This window comes from Schistocerca nitens, chromosome 4, assembly GCF_023898315.1.
Source record: "Schistocerca nitens isolate TAMUIC-IGC-003100 chromosome 4, iqSchNite1.1, whole genome shotgun sequence".
NCBI classification, from domain to species: Eukaryota; Metazoa; Arthropoda; class Insecta; order Orthoptera; family Acrididae; genus Schistocerca; species Schistocerca nitens.
This window is the reverse complement of record NC_064617.1, coordinates 974,307,370-974,334,593: the sequence shown is the minus strand read 5'-3', so window position 1 is coordinate 974,334,593 and position 27,224 is coordinate 974,307,370. Positions and strand designations below refer to the sequence as shown.

The following is a 27,224-nucleotide window of genomic DNA, read 5'->3' as shown; positions in this document are numbered from 1 at the left end:
TAACATCTTGCTTTAAAACACATGCTGCTGGCACTGAAAATTGTCTATGTAGCAGACATACTCTACTGATATGTAGGAATGCAAATACCATACTTCTGATCATAGAATAAAACACCAGTAATGGAATCTGTTAGGCTGGTCTATCAGAGCAAAATTTGCAAATTTTTATTTGGAACAGTAAAGTAAAAGGACTGTTTCCTCAACAAAACCAGTTGCTAAAAATGTTATGTAATAATGCCAATGGGTCCAGTTTAATTAGTGTGATTTGACTATTGCAGGTACTTAACACGTAATGTAAAAAGTCAACATTGTGATCGAAGTTTTTAAATTAGATGCCATCTGATGTCATTGTCGTGGTGACAGTTATAATGAAGTGCTGTGTATGGTTGTTCAGAATCGGGTGTTAGGGATAGAGGCCACTAGCACCTAAGTTTCTAACACTTGGGCTGCCCATTTCTCCCAGCTTGAATATTCTTCGCACACATTTAATTTTCATGCAGGCACAGATTCCTAACTAGCAAATCCTTTACTGATTGAGACGATCAAGGGAAAACAATCGCGTGGGCTTCATCACATTTCTAACATCAAATTATGGAAAAGTTAAGGATAGATCGAAAGTAGGCAATTTATGGTAGATAGTCAGTGTATTTATTTGTGGTGTGTAACGTTGTGCAGGGGCAAATCGAACATAAGAATTTTCAGGCGGGATGTCAGGAAGTATGACGGAATAGACTGGTCGAATGAGTCATGAACAGGAGTCGACAGAGTGGTGTATGTACGTATTTTTTGTCATATGAATAAGGATCAAGCAGAAACGACGTGATGATTAATGAGTGGATAAAGATGGTAGATAGAGAAGCGACGTGATAAATAGTAGTGGATAAAGGTGATATTTAAGGAGAGAAGCGACGTGAAGCAGTGTGATTAATAAAGAGAGATTCGACGTGATGAAACAGTGGTAAATAAAGGTGAGTGGAACTAATAATGTGGAGATGTCTTAGAGGTATGTTACAGAGAGGCCTGTGTATGCTGCAATAGAGATTGATGCGAATGGCGAAGGAAGACCAGGATATGATGGAGTAATCGACAGACGGAGAGCCGAAATACGAATGAAGAGATGAGGACAACTGCACAACGTGAAAGGACATAAAGGGAGTATGAGATCCAGATGGTGAACGTTGTGGAATACTGACGTAAGATGTAATATAAGTGTAAATCTAATTCTTACCATAACATTTGCTATACGAAAAAAATAATTTTTGTTGTTGTTGTTGTTGAAGCCTGGTACCAGTATAACTAATCAAAACGGTACCAAGAATGTGTACAGTTATTTTGCAGGATGAATAATTTGTGTATTTTTTGTTCTTAGATGAAATGTCGCAATTCTAAGTTGATATTTAGCAGGATGAATAATCGGTAAAGTGAATGCAGAGGTAAGCCGATGGAGAGAGGTGCCAGAGTGAAAGGACGAATTCGGAGACTGGAATGCTATCTCCGAAACAGCTTCATGTGTTATGTGGTTGAGTATAAGGTATCAAAGGTATGGTATGTTGTCGTGAGTGTGGTGGTGTTAAGGTTAGCTGGCTTCTAGACCTATTCTGTTAGTGTATTAATGGATTGAATGAGAAGGAAAATGTGATGTCTGGTGAGTGAGAGTCGTAGAGTAGTGTGATCAATGCGCACACTCCTGTAAAGGGGATGCTACCGATCCATAACTAAAACATTATTGTGTTATTGTTTGATTTGGACGAACCTCGATGGCAGGTCAGGATCTGACATCATGTGGATGGTACATACATGTCCTAGAAATGTTGATATATATAATAAAAAGGTAAAATATATAAAGAGATACTAATTTCAGTCTGTCACAAGCACAAAGGTGCATTGTATGTTGTAGATTTAGAGTCATCAGTTTCTAAAATGTTTATTGTGTTAGGATGTTAAAGTAGTTTGCTATTTAATAACATGTGGTAGGCAATTGAGAGCTGTGTAGATTATTTCTTATTTTTTTTTGTTAGAACACTTTCAAGGGGTATTAATTTCAGTCTGTCACAAGCACAAAGGCTCACTGAATATTGTAGTTTTAGAATAAACAGTTTCTAATATTTTCACTGTGATAGGATGTTAGAGTAGTCTACTATTTGATATTGTAATTATGAGCTGTATAGATTGTTTCTTATTCCTTTTGTTTTTTTTTTACACTTTCATGTTTTGTATGAGGGACGACAGGTACAATCAATAGCACAAGTGTGGGCTGTATATAGAAAAGGGATAAATGTTGATGTTGTATGTGTAGAAAACTAGGGTGTATGATTTTATGTTTTTTAGAACAAAGATTCTTTTATTAACAATGTATCTAATAGATCATACATGTAATCAATGAGTATTTAAATACTGTAAGAATATCCTTTTGTCTGTAATGTTGCGAGATGCATGGAAGGGTCTGACTGATTGGGTGTTGTAGCGCTGAGGTGCTCATGCAGAACGCGCCCGTACCTGCATAAGAAGGCGGGAGGCCGAGCTGATGTCGCCCATGGGAGAGGTGACAGAACCGCGGCACTCCCCACTCCACTGCCGGTCGGGGTACACTCCACGCGCCCTCTACAGCAGGTCAACGGCCTGGGGCGACACGCACGTACCACTGGCCATTCATAAGTTCCGCCACCCTTACGACTGGGGAAAGTATCCGGCGGAGGCAACAGCGGGTGGTTTCTTCTGCTCAACGGCTCGCGCGGCGGCGCACGGCAGAATGAACGACGCGCGGGAGAGTCCGGCGGGCATTTTTTACCAGCAACTATTAACTAGTACTGGACTGTGGAGCTGTGGAACAGGATGACTGCTCATATGTCTCCATAAGGTGGAAAGTGAAGGACTGGTGTTTCCACGTTGTGAGTGGTGGGAAAGATTTTGTCTTTAGCAGACAGGACGATTGTTTTGTTTTGTCCTGACCACTGAACGGTGGGATCCATAAACTTTTGGCAGTGACTTGTTAAGTGTGCTTTGTGAATTGCATGTGGGATGCTTGGTATACTTAAAGAGGACAGTTGTCGTTTGGTGACCAATTATTGTATGAACGCAAGAAACTAAAGTGGGACATTGACATTTACATTTGTAGTAGGAGACATTTCTTTAATTGGTGCGGGAATAAGTGCTGTTTGTTGGAACTTACGACTTTTAATTACACCATGAACTGAAAGGACAGAACCGTGGGTAATAGTAGTTGTAGGGCCATTTTTGGACGACCAGATTCGTGTGGATGGTACTCTGAGAGTGACTATGACATTTGTGTTTAATGTGAGATACAGTTTACTGTTCAGTGCGTGTTCAAAATGCCGATTTGAGTGACTTAAAGACTTTCGTCTGGGTAACCATGGGAGAGCTTTGACACCGAGACAGTGTTTCTGGGGAACCTGTCAGCAACTTTTTTGACCCCAAGAAAATCACAGAATGAAATGATTCCGTGTGACTCGCAAGATAGGGAATAATGTATTTGTACTTGTAATTGTGTAAATTATTTTTATATGTTTCATTCCTGAAGGGACAGCAAGTGTAATTGTATTTCATTAACACTTGTGTTTAGAATAGTTAGTGTTTTTTTTTGTTTGTTCTGGGCCACCAGTTCGCGTAGCATGTTTATTAGAAAATTTGGTACAATGATGCTTTAATTATTAGCCAGTGGCGTAATACTAACGTAGCAGCTCTTGTTGCATAGGTCAGTAAGGTTGTCACAGGGGACAAGAGTTTGCATTGCACAACAAATATCGGAATTAATTGATGCATTTTGATGTCGTGGACAGTAATGATCTTGTTGGTGTGTTGACTGAAGCCACTTATTTTCATTATCACAGTGGTGATATTTCACATTAAAGTGTAACGAAGGCTAGTCGAAATGCAAGTTCTTGTCGTCCAAATGTGTAACAACAGAGAAATGAGCAGTAGAGTAAGATACGAGAGCTACTGGTGGATTCAAGCACTTATTACTAAACTATTTACTGCGTGTATTGATCAAAGTTGATGGACTTACTGGCTCAGCAGCAGGTATTTGTACTGGTGGACAAGGATAAGGTTAAACTCACAGTTGAGTAGTGGTGGCAATTTCTTAAGTGATGATAGTTAACGAGGTATGACATGATGTCTTAGGTATACTATATTACGTAACCAGTATGTAACTTGTGGTATATTTCATTGTTTTTCTTCTCAGTTTTATTTCTCTGTAGGTTTGATGTATATTTTAGAGTACTGATATGGAGCCTGACTTCTACGTGTAACTAGTGTACACAATTTTTTTCTTTTGTTGATTTTGTTTTGTATTTAGTCATTGCTGTGTAAAGATTATTACAACGCAATTTATGAATGTCAGATTACTTGTTCTGTGTTTGGATGGTGAGCTATTTAAAATTTCATGAGTACAATTAGTATTTTTTTTATTTGTCATAGAATTAGTGAAGTTTGGATTACTCATAAAAATAACGAAGATCCCAGTAACTAAGCAAATTTTTATCTCAACATTATTTTTTATTTGTATGATGTAATGTTTTATTTGTCATGTGGATTGTTATAAATTTGTATGTGTACGTTACTCCGGATTGTGGAGAGTACAATAATAAAACAACTGTGTCAATAATTTGGTAAAGTAACAGCATTTGGTCGTCTATTTGAGGTCACCAGGGGCTAAGGTCTCCTCCTGGTTATTTTGATGACTTGCTACATTTGTTCTAATACAGTTTTCTTAAAAAAAATGTTCGGAACTACCCTCGCATTGCAAGGATAGTACCGTGCCATTTTTTTCTGCATGCGTAGCCGGTGGTGAAAGGGTACAGTACCGCCCGACATTGAAAATAGGTACAACATACTTCATTATTTTTGTCAGAACAACACTTTTTTTTGTAAAATAGCTCAATTTCAATTAATACAGCGAAGCCGGATACCAGTGTGGGAAAGAATGACAATTTATTTATTTAATTGATCACATGTTCACTCCCACAAAATAAATCCCTACATCCAGTTTGGTGAGATCTGTGAAATGAATGAATGTATGGTCGTCTGCTAACCGCAGATAGTGAATGTGAATATACGATCATCTTTGAGACGATCCTTTGGCCACCTTTGGTGGGACCAAAGAGATGAAATTTACCTGAGCTTTGAGCGCCTGAAATGTGGCTGACCAATACGGTAGCAAGGTGCTCCCCCACTTCAGCAGAGGTGCGAGAGGACCTGAAGAATGGCCGTGTTTCGGCACTCTTCCGCTGGATCTTGTGTTGTTAAGACCTGTCTTAGGTGTGCTCCGTAAAGACAAAAGAGTGGAGACATGGTATGCATGTGGAATATTTAAGAGTAGTTTGAAATAATAATTTCTCTATTTCAGGAACTTTTGTGGGGAGAATTAAATGTCAGGCAGGTAATATTAATGGGATCGTAGTAATCTTTGGAAGTGACCAACGGTCACAATGAAACCACGTGTAGCAATAAGTTGAAATACTTCCATGTGCTTAAGTTAAGTTGAATTACTAGCATGTGTACAATAAGTTGAAATATTTAAGAAATAGCGTGTGGACCATTAGTTGAAATATTTAAGAAATGGCGTGTGCAGGACTTGAAATTAGAGACGAGTGCTTCCACGTGGTGAGTACTGTGTGAGTCTCAATCTGTGTATGAGACAAAGGATAAAGAGAAGTACTCGTCCATGGTATCAGTTGAGGACTCACGTGTGTGATGAATATGTTCTTAATATTACTTTGCGTGATATGATTCCATGTGACGCTAGATTCAAACTCTGAGAGAGAAGCACAGTAAGTCGGCCGTCTATCCAGCAACGCCACTTGGCTTGCATTGCACAGGAAGACGTGCATATATCTCCAGAGTTCATAGTAGGAAAGTAGAATTACAAAGTGGGGCAGTGTCGTGTGAAACTGGGATAAATACTAATTTAAGTGGGAAAGCTGAAAGTGATAGTGTTGTGACTATTTATTGCATTGTATCCCATGTTGTAGTGTGGTGTATGACATGTAATTTGGGTGTGTGTGGTTTCCATGGGAGAGTAGCAAGGTAGTTTCAAAAGATTAGAGGGTTATGCTTGTTTTGTACTGCTCGGTCTGGAGGAAAGTTTCGTGATGATGATTGTGAGAGTCGAAGTGTGGGAAATAATGAAAGATCCACCATCCTATCCAGAAAGTGCACTATAACGTTAAATAATTACGAGACCATAATATAGAGATTCACCAATGTAAAGCCATGCCCACTGGGCGGAATTTCTCATGTGTTATTGTTGTAGGTTATAGAATTTGTGTGTTTAGGTTATAGAATTTATCGGAATAAGTAAGATAGTGAAAAGAAAAAGATTGGTGGCCTTTTCCTTCGAATTGTATGTTGTCAAGATATCCAGAAATTATAATGTGTGCGCCACTGATATTCAGTGCGATGGCCACGTGTTGATAAAGCCATTAAATAAAAAAAAAGACAAAAAGAAAATGTGGTATTGCCAGTGCGTAGTGAACAGTCAGAGATCTGTAAATTACTGATAGTCAGATGCGTGTTTCCGTTGCGTATTATTCATGCAGGAGGATAATTTGTAACTTAATTGTGAGTACGAGAGTTCATGTTACTCGATAAATAAGAATGAATCCACTCGCTTGGCAAACCACTCACCTTGCAGGCCTGACTGCTTGATGCCACAGTATGAGCAAGGCATGTGGGTGCCTCTGTATGTGATATACCCATCTAATCTTCAGCATTCTTCTGTAGTACCACATTTCGAAAGCTTCTATTCTCTTCTTGTCCAAACTATTTATCGTCCATGTTTCTCTTCCCTACATGGCTACACTCCATACAAATACATTCAGAAACGACTTCCTCATACTTAAATCTATACTCGATGTTAACAAATTTCTCTTCTTCAGAAACGATTTCCTTATCTTTGCCAGTCTACATTTTATATCCTCTCTATTTCGACAATCATCAGTTATTTTGCTCCCCCAATAGCAAAACTCCTTTACTACTTTAAGTGTCTCATTTCCTAATCTAATACCCTCAGCATCACACGACGTAATTCGACTGCATTCCTTTATCCTCGTTTTGCTTTTGTTGATGTTCATCTTATATCCTCCTTTCAAGACACTGTCCATTCCGTTCAACTGCTCTTCCAAGTCCATTGCTGTCTCTGACAGAATTACAATGTCATCGGTGAACCTCAATTTTTTTATTTCTTCTCCATGGATTTTAATACCTACTCCGAATTTTTGTTTTGTTTCCTTTACTGCTTGCTCAATATACAGATTGAATAACATTGGGGAGAGGCTACAACCCTGTCTCACTCCCTTCCCAACAACTGCTTCCCTTTCATGCCCCTCGACTCTTATAACTGCCATCTGGTTTCTGTACAAATTGTAAATAGCCTTTCGCTCCCTGTATTTTACCCCTGCCCTCTTCAGAATTTGAAAGAGAGTATTCCAGTTAACATTGTCAAAAGCTTTCTCTAAGGCTGCAAATGCTAGAAACGTAGGTTTGCCTTTCCTTAATCTTTCTTCTAAGATAAGTCGTAGGGTCAGTATTGCCTGACGTGTTCCAACATTTCTACGGAATCCAAACTGATCTTCTCCGAGGTCGGCTTCTACCAGTTTTTCCATTCGTCTGTAAAGAATTCGCGTTAGTATTTTGCAGCTGTAGCTTATTAAACTGATTGTTCGGTAATTCTCACATCTGTCAACACCTGGTTTCTTTGGGATTGGAATTATTATATTCTTCTTGAAGTCTGAGCGTATTTCGCCTGTCTCATACATCTTGCTCACCAGATGGTAGAGCAGGCTGTTCCAACCGAGCTCCAGGGAGCCGGAGCGCTCCGGAGCGCTCACTGCAGCAGCTCGGAGCTCGCGTGGAGGGGGAAAGCGAACTCACTGCCCCCTGTCCGCATGCAGCCGCAATAATCCGTGTTCAATGACAGCTATGACAAGCCGCGGGAGCCCTGCACCTCTATTGGAGGATACCTATCTATTCATTGAGAGGGATGGTCGTCCGCTGTGTCTTGTATGTCATGAAGTATTTAATTCTGCGAAGAGGTACAATATACAACGACATTATACACGTCTTCACGCAGGGCACTACGATCAGGTAGAAGGCGTAGTACGCAGAGAACTGGTAGCCAGGTTTAAGAACGAAATACCAGGGACGTAAGTTTAAAAACGGTTTCGTGATACGGAGGGTATCAAAACATGCAACATAGTTCGTGTTCTGTAATACGTTTATAATTTTCAGGTGAATGAGAGCGGAGAAAACACTACTGAATCTGCAATTCGAACAAGCTACAGGGTCGCTCACATCATTGCGACGAGTGGCAAGCCGTTTTCGGTGGGACCACTCGTAAAATCGTGCGTGGTAGCAGTTGCAGAATGTTTGTTTCAAAGGGTGGTGCAGGCAACTGAAGGGGTTTGCCTGTCGAAGCAAACAGTGTCTCGTCGAATCCTGGCAGCGGATTTAGAGACACAGCTCAGGAAAAAGGTGGAGAGCTTTGTTGGATTTTCGGTAGCGCTTGACGAAAGCACCGACTTAACGGACTGTGCTCAGCTTACAGTCTTTGTGCGTGGTGTCGACATGGAGCTACAAGTAACTGAAGAACTATTGGATGTGGTACCATTCGATTACACCACAATAGGACGTGACATTTTTGAAGCTGTTTCTGAATCAGTGGACAATATGAATTTGCCGTGGAATAAGCTCCATTCTGTAGCGACAGACGATGCACCACAAATGATCGGGCGTCACCAAGGTTTTGCTTCTCGTTTGAAAAATAAACTCAGGGACGAATTCGGGAAAGACATTTTGACTCTTCATTGTTTTATTCACCAAGAGGCACTGTGTACTGAAACAGTAGATCTACGTGGCGTAATGAAAGATGTCGTGAAGTGGGTGAATTTTGTGCGGCGTCACGGCATGAATCATCGCCAGTTCAAAGGATTCCTGAAAGTTATGGAAGCGGAGTATAGGGATATACCTTACCACAGTACAGTTAGTTGGCTGAGTCGGGGAAAAGTTCTTGATGTTTTGTTTGCCATTCGTGAGGAAATATCCCTTTTTCTCCAAATGAAAGGGGAAGAAATGCGTTGTCTGAAAGATATAAAATGGATATCAGACCTGGCGTTCCTAACTCACATAACTATGCATCTGAATAATTTAAATCTGTCATTGCAGGGCAAAGGGCAGCTAATCGTTGACATGAACGACCAGATCAAAGCGTTCATGGAAAAGTTACGTGTATTTGAGAGGCATATGAGTAATAGACATTTAACGTTCTTCAATCGTCTTGCTTCTTTAAAACTACCTGAAGGTACTACTTTCGGCGATTACCAAGCAAAGTTAAAGCAGCTCATCACGTCGTCTGAAACACGACTCCGAGACCTCACTAGTTTGGAAATGGAAATTAATGTGTTCAGCACTCCTTTTTCAGTTTCCCCCAATGACTTATCATCGTCACTTCAATTGGAGATTATTGATTTGCAAAATTCAACTTCGCTGAAAGAGAAGTACTACAACACGTTGGATTTGTCACGATGATATCGTTCATTACAGCAAAAAACATTTCCCAAGCTTCACAACAATGCCGCTCAGATCATGTGCATGTTTGGATCTACTTATTGTTGTGAGCAGCTTTTCTCAGCAATGAAAAGAGTAAAAAGTTAGGAACGATCGTTTCTTCAGGATGCAACAATGAAGGCCATCCTCCGCATTAAGGCTGCGAACACTTTGACGCCTGATATTTCCGATCTTGTAATGAAAGGAAAATGTCAAGCTACAGACGCCCAATAAATTTAGTATGCCGTTTCTTGTAAAACAGTTGTTTCTTATTTATTTCCTGAGCATCGTATTTCCCGGTGTAGCATGTCACCACGTCTTAGCAGCTAAGAGTATGAGCTTGTCGATCTTGTAAGACGAAGCTGGCACCTCAAAATGCTTGCCTTGCCGCCTGCCTCAGCCAGCCGTGCCACGTGCCGGCGTGCCGGCCCACTTGAATGGTCACAGCGAGCGACACGGCTCCCTGGAGCAGGGAGCGCTCCGCGGCTCACAACGGAGCCGACGAACTGGAACAGCCTGTGGTAGAGTTTTGTCAGGACTGGCTCTCCCAAGGCCGTCAGTAGTTCTAATGGAACATTGTCTACTCCCGGGACCTTGTTTCGACTCAGGTCTTCCAGTGCTCTGTCAATCTCTTCACGCAGTATCGTATCTCCCATTTTATCTTCATCTACGTCCTCATCCATTTCCATAATATTGTCCAAGTACATCGCCCTTGTATAGACCCTCCTTCCACCTTTCTGCTTTCCCTTCTTTGCTTAGCACTGGGTTTTCATCTCAGCTCTTGATATTCATACAAGTGGTTCTGTTTTCTCCAAAGGTCTCTTTAATTTTCCTGTAAGCAGTATCTATCTTACCCCTAGTGAGATAAGCCTCTACATCCTTACATTTGTCCTCTGGTCATCCCTGATTAGCCATTTTGCACTTCCTGTCGATCTAATTTTTGAGACGTTTGTATTCCTTTTTGCCTGCTTCATTTACTGCATTTTTATATTTTCTCCTTTCATCAATTAAATTCAATATTTCTTCTGTTACCCAAGGATTTCTACTAGTCTCGTCTTTTTACCTACTTGATCCTCTGCTGCCTTCACTACTTCATCCCTCAGAGCTATCCATTCTTCTTCTACTGTATTTTTATCCCCCATTCCTGTCAATTGTTCCCTTATGCTCTCCCTGAAACTCTGTACAACCTCTGGTTTAGTCAGTTTATCCAGGTTCCATCTCCTTAAATTCCCACCTTTTTGCAGTTTCTTCAGTTTTAATCTACAATGAAATGAAATGAAATGAGCGTATGGCATTGTTGGCCGGGAGGCCCCTTGCGGGGAAGTTCGGCCGCCGTATCGCAAGCCCTTTTTAGTTGACGCCACTTCGGCGACTTGCACGTCAATGATGATGAAATGATGATGATGAACACACAACACCAAGTCATCATGAGGTAGAGAAAATCTCTGACCCCGCCGGGAATCGAACCCGGGACCCCGTGCGCAGGAAGCGAGAACTCTATCGCAAGACCACGAGCTGCGGACTTTAATCTACAGTTCATGACCAATAGATTGTGGTCAGAGTCCACATCTGCCCCAGGAAATGTCTTACAATTTAAAACCTGGTTCCTATATCTCTGTCTTACCATTATATAATCTATCTGAAACCTTTTAGTATCTCCAGGGTTCTTCCATGTATAAAACCTTGTTTCATGATTCTTGAACCAAGTGTTAGCAATGATTAAGTTGTGCTCTGTGCAAAATTCTACCAGGCGGCTTCCTCTTTCATTTCTTATCCCCAATCCATATTCACCTACTATGTTTCCTTCTCTCCCTTTTCCTACTCTCGAATTCCAGTCACCCATGACTATTAAATTTTTCGTCTCCCTTCACTACATGAATAATTTCTTTTAGCTCATCATACATTTCATCAATTTCTTCATCATCTGCAGAGCTAGTAGGCATATAAACTTGTACTACTGTAGTAAGCGTGGGCTTCGTGTCTATCTTGGCCACAATAATGCGTTCACTATGTTGTTTTTGTAGTAGCTTACACGCATTCCTATTTTTTTATTCCTTATTAAACCTACTCCTGCATTACCCCTATTTGATTTTGTATTTATAACCCTGTATTCGCCTGACCAAAAGTCTTGTTCCTCCTGCCACCGAACTTCACTAATTCCCCTATATCTAACTTTAACCTATCCATTTCCCTTTTTAAATTTTCTTACGTACCTGCCCGATTAAGGAATCTGACATTCCACACTCCGATCCGTAGAACGCCAGTTTTCTTTCTCCTGATAACGACGTCCTCTTGAGTAGTCCCCGTCCGGAGTTCCGAATGGGGGACTATTTTACCTCCGGAATATTTTATTTTATTCTATTTTGTAACTACTTTTCGGATAATAATTGACTTTCCCTCATAGTATGGGCTACAACAGCAACAACAAAAACAGTAAACATGGGCTCTAAAATGTAAAGCGCAAGAGCTGTGGGCACTTGTTCAGTAGAAGAGAAGTGTTTCACTGTAACGAAGATGAACAAGTCCTTATAGCTCTTATGGTATGCATTTTACAGCTCATGTTTACCAGATAATTTTTCCTGTTTTGGTCCATACTACCACCTCTGAAACTTGTCTTCTCTACAATCCTAGTAACAACACTACCGGTACATGCATTCCTCTGACGAGAGGTATCAGGACGATTTTCGCTTATAGTTTTCAGCTCCGGTGGTTTCCGTACCAGGGTCACTAACCTCAAATTGATACACTTACCCTTCTCCATCGTTCCTAAAACTTTGCACCATCGTGACGGAATGACCCTCTACGTGCTAGTTGATACTGAAACGAGGAAAGACGAGACAGACTGGAGGATTACTGACAATACAGTTTCCCGCAACAAAACAAATTACAGATACAGCAAAAATACTACGAAACCTTTGCATGATTCTTGATACTAGTTAAGCCAGACTGTAAATAAATCTAGCACACAAGGAGAAATCAGAACCGTAGCTAATAAGGAGACAACGCAAGCAAACTTACAGATACTAGAAAGGACCCGCTTTTACAGACTACGATAAAAAACAACAACAAGATGCATGAAAATAGAATGCGGTTACAGTTTCCCCGCTGAAAACTGAAGTGTGAATGTGTCACAGTGTTCATAAATTGACGTTATTTCCTGTGATTGTAATTGTGGGAAATTTTGTAAAATCTTTTGGTTTAGTGCCAGACTACAGATACAAACGTTCGGGACTGGATCCCTAGTCGACCCTAAGAGTTGTTCTGTTCCGGTTCTGCCAATGATTTTTAAAGTAAAAAACACCACCCCCGTTCGCAGTCCACAGTAAATGGTAGGTCCGTCTATACCTGATTCGGAAAGTCGAAGGCAAGGAACGCATGACGCACCAAATAGACCGTGGCTAGTGAAGCATTGCGGCGTCCAAACCATCAGTCAGTTTGAGGAAAACTTTACCTTAATCAGGAAGCAAGAATGAACAGGCGCTGACGTTGATGGTAATTTTCCACTTTGCAGTACAATGTGTGCATATAGGGTGAAAAGTATTTAAAGCGACAAACTCTGGGAGGTTGTAGGGGAAATCAAAACAAATATTTTTCCCTAATGTCATTTTTACCTATGAGGAGTATTTAAACCGGTAAAGGAAGATTTCTCTGGCGGCAAATTAATTAAACCAACAAACACTTTTCCGTTTTTTTATCACCAAGAGACAACACATTAACACAACCCAATTCGAATTACAGTAGATTTTCAAAAATGCCTCCGTTGACACGTAAACAAACGTTACACCGTCGGATCATGTTCGGTCTGACACGGGCAAAAACCACAGGGGTATCCTGAATTGTTCCTGCTGCTGCTACTATCCGGGCAACCAGATCCTCTTCTGATGCAACAGGAGTTGCGTAAACAAGGCTGCGCATCTCTTCCCACACAAAATATTCCAGAGGGGACATATCTGGGGATCGAGCAGGCCATGGTAAAGGACCACCTCTGCCAATCCACATTTCTGGGAACCGTCGGTCCAGGAATCGCCGCACACGACGACTGAAATGCGCTGGCGCCCCGTCATGTTGGAACCACAAGCGTTGTGTTGAAGGGAGCGGGACGTCTTCCAGCAATTCTGGCAATGCTCTGGCGAGAAAACTGTAATAGTGCCTGCCATTTAATGACCTAGGTAGCAGATACGGCACAATTAAACAGTCCCCAACAACACCGACCCCCAGAATAACGAAGAACCGCACTTGATGAGCGCTAGAAACTGTGGCATGTAGGTTATCCTCAGTCCAAACATGCGAATTGTGCATGTTGAAGACTCCATCGCGCCCGAACGTCGCTTCGTCGGTAAACAACACAGAGGATGGAAATGTAGGATGTATTTCACACTGCTCCAGGTACCACTGCGAAAACTGTGCTCTGGGTGGATAATCAACTGGTTCCAGGTTGTGGACACGCTGTAAGTGAAATGGACGTAACAAAAATGGTTCAAATAGCTCTGAGCACTATTGGACTTACCATCTGTGGTCATCAGTCGCCTAGAACTTAGAACTACTTAAACCTAACTAACCTAAGGACATCACACACATCCATGCCCGAGGCAGGATTCGAACCTGCGACCGTAGCGGTCACGCGGTGCCAGACTGAAGCGCCTAGAACCGCACGGCCACAAAGCCGGCAGGACGTAACAATTGCTCTCGAAGGACTGTTCTTACATTTATCTGATTCGTCCCCATGTTATGTGCTGATTGAGAGATCCCGCTCCACATGTTGCAAGACAGCTTCCTCAAAATGCAGCGTTCTTACCGTGCGACGGCTTCCCAGGTAATCTGCTAAATGACCCGGTCTCACGCAGACGTTGGTACACAGCAGCAAAGGTCGTATGATGAGGGACCCGACGATTAGGATATTGTTGTTGATAAACCCGCTGTGCAGCTCGTCCGTTGTGGTGCGCTACGAAGTACGCACAAACAATATCAGTGTACTCACTCCAGGTGTATCGCTCCATTAGTAAACAGAGACATTGCACTAATACACAGGTGGACAGCAGTCGCCTACAACTGAAGAGCGTAATACACCCTCTAACAACTGAAGATCGTAATACGGCCTCCACCGGTTTAAATAATCCTCGTAGGAAAAAATGACATTAGGGAAAAATATTTGTTTTGAGGTCCCCTACAACCTCCCAGAGTTTGTCGGTTTAAATACTTTTCGCCCTGTATAAGATAACGTTAACATGAAGTGGTGTTTTGGCGTGCCTCTGGAGCTGAGGACTTGCCGTTGCAGACTACAACATGTTCGTGGAGGAGTATCGCAAGAGCCCGCAGAGCACGTGGATCATGAAGCCGTGCGGCAAGTCGCAGGGCGCGGGCATCTTCCTCATCAACAAGCTGTCCAAGCTGAAGCGGTGGTCGCGCGAGAGCAAGATGCCCTTCAACCCGGCGCTCGTCAAGGAGTCCTACGTCATCTCTCGGTGAGTGCGTGCAGGCGGCGCAACGCACCGTGTGCGGGCGTAGGGGCGTGCGCTTTTACGGGAGGCACAAATAGCTCACGCTAACGTGTTGTCCGTAATGTCCAAGTAGCGGGTGGGGCACGTTTAAACACAGTACTGTACTTTTCTCGGGAACTACTCTCGCTAGAGCGCTAACAAGGTCCCACACAATCCTGTAAACGGTCTAATGTGAACAGTGTAAAAGGCGGCCATTGTGGTGGCAAACGTACGAGCCTTTGGTTATAAGACATCATCATCTCAGTTATGTCACAAAAAAAAATATGAAGAGTCCAGGGGAAAAACCTGATAAGCCCAAACCCAAAAATTTCTGTTTTTTTTCATAATTTAATAGACCAGCCAGTGCAGTTTTAGCTGGTTTTACAGAACTGGTCAAAAACCTGATGAGTCAAGAGATATTCTGATACCTTGTAAGCATGTGCATGCGAAAAACATTACAAGTCCACGCAAAATAGGGGAATATCCTGACAAGTCCAGAGACTGCAACGATAAAATCTTATGACTTAATGATTCCCAGCCCGCGCAGGTCTGTTGTCACTAGTGTTATCGTTGTATTATCATTGTTGTCACAGTCATTGTTGTTTATAAGTTGACCATTATTGTTAGCTTTGAGTTTGTGAAGGAAGTTAGATCTATCATTGTATTCTGTCAGTGTAAAATGAATAAAGAAGACAGTGACTCATGTACTTGCCAAGAAAAATATAGAACGTCATCAAAGAAGCTCACAAAGAAAAGGAAGACATATAGTCGTGTTAGGGACGCCTCCAAACGTTTAAGATTGCAGTCACATGAAACAGGAGAACAATGTAAGTGCAAAAACAAGTGATGAAAATGAAAGGAAAATTATTAATAACATGAACCACTTTTAAAATCATGATGAAATAAACCTCTATTTAAGTGGTTTAATCACAGTGGTTCCTCTACAGCGCAGGCGTCCTAGAAGAGAAGAGCAGGAAGCAAAGTTTCACGATGTATCATATAAATTCAGTGTTTGTATTACCATTAATGGAAGTGTCCAAGAAGTACATGTGTGCAAGCAAGCATTTATGTCGTTACATGGGATAAAGAAGAGCAAGGTAGATCATTTACTGAAGAAACTTAAATCCGGAGACCAACCTCTACGAGACGGTCGAGGGAAACACAGATCCCGCCCAATAGATTTGAAAGATGAAACACGTTCATCAATAAGAGGGCACATTAAATCATTTAAAGGTCGCAACAACCACTACAGCTTGACGAAGGTAGAAAAAAATTGCCTTCCAGGTCTTTTAATATTAAAAAAATGTCTCATATGTTCAAGGAGAAGTTTCAGGACCAGAACGTGTCGTATGAAACATACCGCACTATATTCAATTCAGATTTCAGTAAAAGTTTTTGATATCCACAATCTGATACTTGGGGCTCCTGCGATGAGTATCTAGCCAAGAAGAAAAATTTGGAGAAGGAACTGACTTTAACGTCATCTGTTGGAAATAAAGTAAGGCTTCATTCCGAATTTCGATCCAATGAAATAGCCCATGAATTGCATCTCAGAAAACAAAAAGTGTTCTATGGCAGTAAAAAAAGGCAAATATGAAATATCAAAAAAATCCATCAAAGGTTGCAATTACGATGGACTATAGCAAAAACTTTCCTTGTCCAAATATAAAGACAAATGAAGTTTATTATAAACGACAGTTTTCTGTATTTATATTCAATCTTCATGTTTTGGCAAAAGGGGACAGCTATTTTTACATGTATCCCGAGAGCACAGGCCGAAAAGGAGCAGACGAAGTTTCATCGTTCCTTCATCATTTTGCGCACAATTTTCTAAACCCAGAAGTCAGACATCTGGAGATCTTCTGTGACATCTGCGGAGGGCAAAACAAGAATGCCACTGTGTTCAGATTCCTTCACCATCTGGTCCATACAGAAAAAAACGATTGGACTATGTAAAGATGACATTCCCCATAAGAGGTCATTCGTACCTCGAATGTGATAAAAATATTGGTATGATAGAGCAAACTCAGGAATGTCAAATTCCAAAGGACTGGTGTCAGGTTTTTCAGAATTCACGCACACACCCTTCGTCTTTTGTCATCATTGATGTTGAGGAGTAACCAGAGATAATCAAATGCTGGACAGAGCATCTGGATAATACGATATACAAGAAGAAACTCCCTTTCCAGTCCAGGCCGATAAGAGAATTAGAAGTGACACGGACACGACGCAACACTGGTTCAGTATAATAGAGGAAGCTACAATGGAGCGTATGAGCAAGCTTCATTACTTCTTCATGGAAAGAAAGGGCAAGATTCCAGCCTGAAAGAAGGCGAGTTCAGCCTGCTCTCTGTTAAATATGAAGGTGTAGTAATTCTTTTACAGCACTATGATTTGAAAGTTTTTTATTTATTGAAATAAATAATTTTTAGTATTAGCTATTTAAATTAAGGGATTCTGATTTTTTTCAGGTGATCTTAAAATATCTGCTGAGAAACACAGAGATTTACAAGACTTGAAAAGATTTTTCCATCGTGAAATGCAGGTGTATTTTGATCGTCTTTTGCATTAATCCACTATAGAAACAGCACAGGACCTTTTATAGAAAATTATTAAATGATTATATGAGATAATTTGTTGTAACATGAATTTTAAATCTTGTAGTTACCTGCAATATGTTATAGACTTGTGATATTTTCCTCTGTGGGACCTGCCTTCTTAATAAAAATGCATCATATTATTCTAAATCCTATTCAGATGTGTATAATTTCAGCAGTACTCTTTCTCTGAAAGATATATTAAGGTCTAGAACAAAAATGATATTTAAGTTGTTGTTGTTGTGGTCTTCAGTCCTGAGACTGCATTGATGCAGCTCTCCATGTTACTCTATCCTGTGCAAGCTTCTTCATCTCCCAGTAGCTACTGCAACCTACACCCTTCTGTATCTGTTTAGTGTATTCATCTCTTGGTCTCACTCTACGATTTTTACCCTCCACGCTGCCCTCCAATACCAAATTGGTGATCCCTTGATGACTCAGAACATGTCCTACCAACCGATCCCTTCTTCTAGTCAAGTTGTGCCACAAACTTCTCGTCTCTCCAATCCTATTCAGTACTTCCTCATTAGTTATGTGATCTACCCATCTAATCTTCAGCATTCTTCTGTAGCACCACATTTCGAAAGCTTCTATTCTCTTCTTGTCTAAACTATTTATCGTCGGTGTTTCAATTCCATACATGGCTACACTCCGTACAAATACTTTCAGAGACGACTAAATGGTTCAAATGGCTCTGAGCACTATGGGACTCAACTGCTGTGGTCATCAGTCCCCTAGAACTTAGAACTACTTAAACCTAACTAACCTAAGGACATCACACACATCCATGCCCGAGGCAGGATTCGAACCTGCGATCGTAGCAGTCGCACGGTTCCTGACTGCGCGCCTAGAACCGCGAGACCACCGCGGCCGGCTCAGAGACGACTTCCTGACACTTAAATCTATACTCGATGTTAACAAATTTCTCTTCTTCAGAAACGCTTTCCTTGCCATTGCCAGTCTACATTTTATATCCTCTCTACTTCGACCATCATCCGTTATTTTGCTCCCCAAATAGCAAAACTGCTTTACTACTTTAAGTGTGTCATTCCCTAATCTAATTCTCTCAGCATCACACGACTTAATTCGACTACATTCCATTATCCTTGTTTTGCTTTTGGTGATGTTCATCTTATACCCTCCTTTCAAGACACTGTCCATTCCGCTCAGCTGCTCTTCCAAGTCCTTTGGTAACTTGAAAAACTGAAATTTTATGAGTCTTTAAATTTTAAATTTCATCTCCTGAAAAAAAAAAAATAAGAATTGTGATTTATTAGGTTTTTCCCCTGGACTCTTCATTTAAGTACAGGGTGATTATAAATAAAGTTAAACTTTCAAAACGCTGTAGAAATAACACCACTGGTCGGAATGACGTCAAATTGCAACGGAATATTATCGGAGAAGGGGGAAAACGTATGGCAGAAGAAAAACAATAGCGTGAAAATTGATCAATAGCTGGCGTTGTATGTGGCAGAATACGAAAATGAAAACATGTCATGTGCACGACCCATTGAAGTTGGTATAAACACGCCGGCTACACGGCTTTCCCTCCTTTCGGGCTGCGACGTTCGATTGCAGGACTGCGCTCTGCTTGTAAAGCTGTATTACAAGAGCAATGACTGTGCGCGCGTCTCTCTGCAGAGGTTCCGGACACTGAAGGGTTTGAAGAAAGTCGTTGATCCGATGGCTGCCGTGGGTCTGGAGAAACTGATTCGGATGTTCGAAAAGACGGGTTCTTTTGGTGTGGTAGGGGGAGGAAACGAACTGATTCGACGTCAGTGGAAGCAGTGGCCACAGCTATGCAGGAGGTGACGAGCGGTGGTGTGCAAACGTGTAGTGCTCGGAGAATTGCCCGAACATTGGACATACGCGTGAGTACGGTGTGTAAAGTTCTACGGAACATCCTTCTTTGCTATGCATTCAAAATTACCCATGTGCAAGAGTTGCTTCCTGTTGACCTGCCAGCAAGAGAAACCCTTGCTTTAGAATTTCTTGCTCGCATCGAATTGGCCGTGGAAGATTTTGTGGACAGACGAAGCCCACCATCTGGCAAGATGAGTCAATACACACACAGAATTGCCGAATATGGGCAACGGAACCTCCACACCAAATCAACCACCACCGCTTCATCTTCAAAAATTCACTGTGTGGTGCGGGTTTACGGCGTCATTTATCATAGGGCCATATTTTTCCGAAGAGACGGGTGCTTCAGATCCTGTTACCTGTACCGTCACTGGTAAGCGCTGTGAGTGTCTTTTCCGCAACCCCGTCATTCCAGCTTTCCAGCAGCGTGGATGTGCGGATGGGATCATTGTTATGCAAGATGGCGCACCTCCGCACATGGCAAATCCAGTTAAGCAGCTGCTGAAGCGCCATTTCGGAAATGCTAGAATTATCAGCCGCCATTTCCCTACAGCCTCGCCGTCCCGACCACCCGATCTTAATCTATGTGACTTCTGGCTGTGGGGCTATCTGAAAGATGTTGTGTTGACTGTTCATATTGCAAACTTTGCTGCGTAGAAAGCACGCATTGCGCAACACATTTTGAATGTGACCCCGGAAACACTTGGATCAGTTGTAGAGCATGTTGTTTCTCGATTTCAACTTGTAGAAAACGGTGGACAGCATATTGAACATGTTTTGCGCCAGTCACACGGAAATTAATAATCCGATTTGATTTCGATTCATGCTCTTTATGCGGTTTTTGGCCTCAAGACAATTAAAAACCGATTTTTACTATCCGATGTGATATGACTTTGTTGTGGTGGATGGGCTTATGTAACTAACAGTATCACATCTGTACACCCATGCACACTGACTAGTTCAGTTTGTTTAACATCAAACATACACCTTACGCACTGTTGTGTGATTCATTTGTCATTTGTAGTCGACCACTATTAAATTATGATGCTTACAGCGCCATCCATTGCTATATTTTGTAAATATTTATTTTTCTTCTGCCATACGTTTTCCCCCTTCTCTGATAATATTCCGTTGCAATTTGACGTCATTCTGGCCAGTGGCGTTATTTCTACAGCGGTTTGAAAGTTTAACTTTTTTTATAATCACCCTGTATGTAACTACAAGATTGCTGTTTAATTTATGTGAACAAACACTGTTCACCCATTTGTTTTTTACTTACTACAAGAAATTTGTCATAACTCTTTGTTCATAACCAAAAGCAGCTTATTACGTTAGCATGTGCGCAAATAGTTGCATGCCATTGTTTAGTGCCTCAAGTTTTTGAACGAAATGTTTTTATTTTCGAGCCTCACATCCAACAGTCATATTAAACATAGCAGTCGAGAGTCGTTATTTTTACAAGCTGTTTGAGCGCCTCAATACAGGCTCTCTAGCAGTGGAAGATTAGCGCTGCCATCTACCGAGGCTTTCACAAACTTCATAGCACAAGTTGAGTGAACGTCTTAGCGCGAAGGACATCGTGACAACGCAGAAAGTGAGTAAGCGTGTATTTGTGCAAGGTGAATAAATCTCAACTACCGAAGCATACCTTTTAGAATCGAGAACAGATATAGGTTCGTTAACAGGGAATTATTTTTCTTTACAAGGTACATTTGTAAAATTTGAAAGCCTGAAAATTACTACAGTTGTTTCGAAAGTAAGTCAGACAGAGAGAGGGGGGTATGTCTACGCAGTTCAGTTGGGGCACACTTACTCACTTCTGCGTTGTCATCGTACCTGATAACCCAGTCAAGGAAACTTTAAGACAGAAACTGTGGAAATTACTAGAAGATCTGTTTCAACCTAATGAATCTCAAGCAGAAAGATTTAATTATGTTAGAGCAAGGACTGATACGGGAAAGAAATTCCTAAGAACAAGGACAACGAAAAACGTCCGTAGCCCTACTCCTGACGTCATCATTGTTGTGCACAAAGGTAGATTTTCACGTCGTTACTCTCCGTCCTCTCCTGTCTTCTGCCATTCTCTTCTGGTCCGCGTAACTACCGCTTCCTTTTACGTCGTCTATCAGACTGTGTATCTCCGCCTACCTCTCAATTTCCTCTCACCAACTAGTTCTTTCAAATGGTTCAAATGGCTCTGAGCACTACGCGACTCAACTTCTGAGGTCATCAGTCGCCTAGAACTTAGAACTAATTAAACCTAAGTAACGTAAGGACATCACATACATCCATGCCCGAGGCAGGATTCGAACCTGCGACCGTAGCGGTCGCTCGGCTCCAGATTGTAGCGCCCAGAACCGCAAGGCCACTCCGGCCGGCAACTAGTCCTTTCAAAGCGTCTGTTTAGCAAGCACTCGCGCCTAAACGAATGTCCCACCCATTTGTTCTTCCTCCCTCTTACAGCCTGCAGTATTTTGATGAGTAGGATGAAAACTGCCTTTGTATTTACTGCTTGGAATGATACGATCAACCGCAAATAAATCAAGAATGAGTCCAGCGCCTTAGATGTAACAGGTGAGCTCATGACGATTCTACCAGAGGAAAGACATTATTTTTAGTGTGCATAAATTGCAACTCGGACAGTGATGATAAGTAGACCTTTAATTAACATTCAAACATCGGTGTAGGCTAACAGGTGGAAATTTGCCAATTTGTTTACTGCTAGTGAAATAGTGTTTTACCGTGTTAATTGGTGTAAGCAAGCTTTTAATTTTGTTTACTGCTAGTAAAACATATTTCGAAAATTTCAGGAGTGGGTTTTGTTTACTCTTTTGTGTTCTACGATACGGCTAAACGTGCCCCAGTAGGTGCGTAAACCTGCCTGATACCCGGGGCACGTTCACGCATTCGACTGGAGCCTAAGTAAAATTATTTTGCACTATTAAACGTCATGTTGAGTTAGAAGTATACAAGCTATACTTTAATAGTCCGCAGCTCGTGGTCGCGCGGTAGTGTTCTCGCTTCCCACGCCCGGGTTCGATTCCCGGCGGGGTCAGGGATTTTCTCTGCCTCGTGATGACTGGGTGTTGTGTGATGTCCTTAGGTTAGTTAGGTTTAAGTAGTTCTAAGTTCTAGGGGACTGATGACCATAGATGTTAAGTCCCATAGTGCTCAGACCCATTTGAGCCATATACTTTAATAACCATGTTATAAGACTAAAACATTTCACTCGATTTAACGTAACCGAAAGTATTTAAAAGTTTTCCGAAAAGAAGCCCGCGCAAACGTGCCATGGTTCCCGTCTATATGCACGAAGCGTTACCGCGATGGCGATATAAACTTCAGCAATGATGGAGTAACGAAATGTATCTGTTTTAGAAATGAAATATTACTCCAGAAACGAAAATTACGAAGTCGAGTGCGTTGTGGGATAACACTGCTGGATGGATACGATAACCTACGAATCGTTGGTAGTACAATGTAATAAATTCATTAATTAAGTATTTAGTTATAATTATTTGTATGGTCAGCAACCGCGACAAATAAGTAAGCGTATGTCACGGTGGGTTGTGACAGCGAACTCTGCTAATACGCAGTGTAATGAGTCATGTCTACACTTGAAAGCTGAGTCCTGATGAAAGGGTTTGAATGACTGCAGTCTGTACTTATAGGTCAAAGTGTCGACTCTTATGCTCTAGGATTCGGAATTACCATACACGATTTTTTCGTGTAGAAAAAGTGAATGATTTACAGGGAAGCTCTAAAGTTGAATCTGGCTAAGTCCCTTCTTAGGAGACGCCAAAGGCAAACCATGTTTCCAACACTGTGTCAATGATTAACAGACGCAGGGCAACTGCTAAGAAGGGCAACTACCAGCTATACTGACTACTGCGTAATGTTGCTGCATTAAGTTGTTCTGAAAGCGGTGCTGATATTCAAGACAATAAAAGCGGGTTAAAAGCTGTGAGCTATCTGGGGAAGTTACCCTTGCATTCCTGAGCAACTGTTTCACCAGGTATCCAGTCTAGCTTACCAAATTCCCAACCAGACTAACATTAATTATAATCCTTTAATAGTCATCTTACGACAACCGGTGATATATATATATATATATATATATATATATATATATATATATATATATATATATAAAGAGAATTTAAATAAAAAGAAATAAATCAGTTTACATTTGGACATTTATTTTAACATTGATCATTGTTCCGTTAAAATTTCAGCATATTAAACTTGATTCAAAACTAAACTGGTGCCTTATTTAGGATTGTGAAAATGTGAGTTTGTAATCTTACGGAATACATCAAATATGGAGCCAAGATTGGGAGACTGCATACAACACTGCATTCACAAAATAACACACGAAGAACGTTGAAACATATGCACGAGGAAATTAACCGCAACCAACCGATTCAATTTTCACCCAAAGAAGTTACGTTCGTAGCGCAATCCTGTCCGTCATTAAATTACCACACACTGGTATACTAAATTCATACTAAGTCCCTGCGAAATCTGTTAGTCTGGTTAGGAATTTGGTAAGCTAGGCTGGATACCTGGTGAAACAGTTGCTCAGTAATGCAAGGTTAACTTCCCCAGACAGCTCACAGCTTTTAACCCGCTTTTATTGTCTTGAATATCAACACCACTTTCAGAACAACTTAATGCAGCAACATTACAACTGTCTTGAAAGAAGCAGAGATTTCTCTTGTGAATTAGGAATCTTCAATCAGCTCTCAATTAGCTGTGGACAAAATTGCTGTTTGCATCGAAATGAGTAGTGCCTAAGTGGTGGAATTCAAATCTTTCCAAAATGCAGCAGGGTGATTCCATGATGATGTTAAAGGATAAATGTGTCAGTTTCATGTGGGGGGAATCATGGTCCGGAGACGACCGAGTCGAAAGTTTAAGCGAAAATTGTTCTCATACCTATGAGAATCAACCTCTTCTATGCAAGCTCTTTTCGCTCCCTGTTTTGGGAGGATTTTATATGGACTAAAACAAAAAAGTCCAATAAACATGGGCTCTAAATTGCGTACGTTAAGAACTATGGGCACTTGTTCAGTAGAAGAGATGTGTTGCACAGTAGCAAAGATGAAAAAGTGCTCATCAGTCTTAAGGTATGCAGTTTGGAGACCACGCTTATTGGACGTTTTTGTTTTGGTCTATACAACCTCCTCCCAAAACAGGGAGAGTAAAGAGCTTGGATAGAAGAGGTCGGTTGTCATAGCTATCAAAACGATTTTCGCTTAAGCTTTCGACTCTGTTTCTTACGAACCAGGGTTTCTTACTTCAAATTGATACATTTACCCTTCTCCATTATCCCTGAAGTCTGTAATATCATCACAGAATCACCCTGTATATTAAATGAAATTATTACGTCTTACCTAAAACTTATTCTGCGTCATAAGCTTCCAAGTGTTATCCTCAGGAGTGATTACACCAATCCCAATCTTTCTGCCGCATTCGAAATGCTTGCTGGAAGTCTTCATCAACACCTTCGATCATTTTAAAGGGGAAAAAAAATCACCTCTTATCCGACAACATTACACCGAGGCGGAAATTCCACCAAATATTTAGTGCACGCACCGCAACATTGAAAACTAGATCACCTAAATATACTTTGAGTCTCCTATTCGTTAGTTTGACTGCCTGACAGTGTTGCTGAGACAATAACAACAGAGTTACATTTTAACGAATAACTTGTGAAATAACTTTCAAAAGCCAATATCACGTAAATTAATCTTTGTTGTTGACAGCCAGTTTCGACAGCTGTAACTGTCATTTTCCGATCTTGAAAGAAATTTATTATGTAACGTGTTCCATTGAGTTAGTACGTCATGCCTTGTTGTCATTATGTTTGATAAAATACAGCACAGTATATGCAGGTTTGTTGACAATAAAACCATTTACAGTTAAAGTGCACCTTGTACACATGGGCATATACGTTGCAATCATAGAGGCTAATTAATTTTTAAAACCCACGGTATATAGTAAAATCCACATTTGTACATCTGTTTATAAAGTGTATCCACGATGTATGCAACATGACACACAAACATAAACATCTGTTTACAGGTAGATGCACGATGTATGTAACGTGTCACACAAACATAAACATATGTACGAATGTACAGTTTACTGTATATCGTGCATTTAAGAATTATTATTATTATCGTATTCATCATTTATAGTAATACACATTTAGCAAAACAAATAAAAACCCTATATATATAAATGAACATGTGAAATTATATATAGTACATGTAGTGTCGGCAGACTTGCCAACACTACGCACACTAATTGAAAGAGGCGGCCAAGATGCACGCGCTAACTCACGAAGGATGGAGTGAGGTCTGAAACAGGAGACTTAATGAATGTGATAAAGAAAAGTACGTATCTTTGGAATATACTTAACTTTTAATACATCCTTGTATACATCGTTCTTGATGAGACATCTGGAGATTGTGGCGATACAAGTGACTCTTTATATACAAGCTATTTAAGGCTAATGGCGCCTTGCTAAGTCGTAGCCATTAACTTAGCTGAAGGCTATTCTAACTGTCTCTCGGCAAATGAGAGAAATGGCTTCGTCCGTATAGTCGCTAGCAACGTCGTCGTACAACTGGGACGAGTTCTCGTACGTCTCTCGAGACCTGCCGTGTGGTGGCTCTCGGTCTACGATCACACAGTGGCGACACGCGGGTCCGACATGTACTAATGGACCGCGGCCGATTTAAGCTACCACCTAGCAAGTGTGGTGTCTGGCAGTGACACCACAGTACACAAGTTTTAAAACGGCTCAGACTACACTCGGATGTTGATGGACTCGATCCAGCGGAGTGCCTCGTGGGTTGCTTGATGGAGCTTCTCAGTGCCACCAGGGAAGCGTCTGACTGGACAGTCATTCACAATGTGGCTCATTGTTTGGGTGTCACCACAGTCACACAACACTGTCACTCGAAAAGCCCCACTTGTGCGTGTTGTATTTGCACCGGACTGTACCACTAATTACTCTCATAACTGAGTTCAGTTGGACGTCTACATTCGCTACGTGAGCACTTCGGAGCCAAACTGGTGCACAGTATTCTGCTGCGGAGTATACCAGTGCAAGGGATGCTCCTCCAGAGTGACTCCCAGGTATTTTGGACTTTCGTTGTATCTGACTGTGCCAAGAGGGCCGAACTGTGGGCTGATCTTTGCTGATGAAAGGCGATTATAGAGGAGGAACAGGCTTACCTCGGTTTTAGAAACATTTGGTCTCAGTCGCCATGTCTCAAAATACTCATAAAGTTTAGTAAGGCTGTTCGTTAGGAGTTCTTCACATTCAGAAAGGTCTTCACTCTGATATCAAATTGCCAGGTCATCTGCATATTGAAATTTTCGGCAGGTCAAATTCGGCAGGTCAGCTGGGTAGAGGTTGAATAACACTGGAGCAAGAACAGAGCCCTGAGGTAATCCGTCGTTGAGTACATGCTATCTGCTTGTCTCTTCTCCTTGATGTACTTCAAACCGTCTATTGCTTAAAATGATACTTAAGAGGTTGCCTAGAATTTTGCAAGGTACTGCTCTCAAAAATTTCAATAATAGTCCCTCGCGCCACACCGTGTCACAAGCTGGTGACAGGTCAATGAACACTACTCCAGTTTTAAGTTTCTTTTGGTATCCAGATTCTATGTGAGTAGTCAAGGAGAGCACTTGTTCACAGCAGCTTCTA

At 41.3% G+C, this 27,224-nt stretch overlaps 1 protein-coding gene across 1 annotated transcript in view; it reads left to right on the top strand.

Moving 5' to 3' along the window:
* The window catches only part of LOC126252736 (polyglutamylase complex subunit TTLL1), a gene marked incomplete at its 3' end in the record, with an annotated part of 207,609 nt that overhangs the window by 111,680 nt on the left and 68,705 nt on the right, over positions 1-27,224 (top strand). Inside the window, exon 5 of the mRNA XM_049953639.1 lies at positions 14,837-15,023. Within this exon, the coding sequence (XP_049809596.1) occupies positions 14,837-15,023 (187 nt within the window). The remainder of the gene's footprint in view (positions 1-14,836; positions 15,024-27,224) is intronic.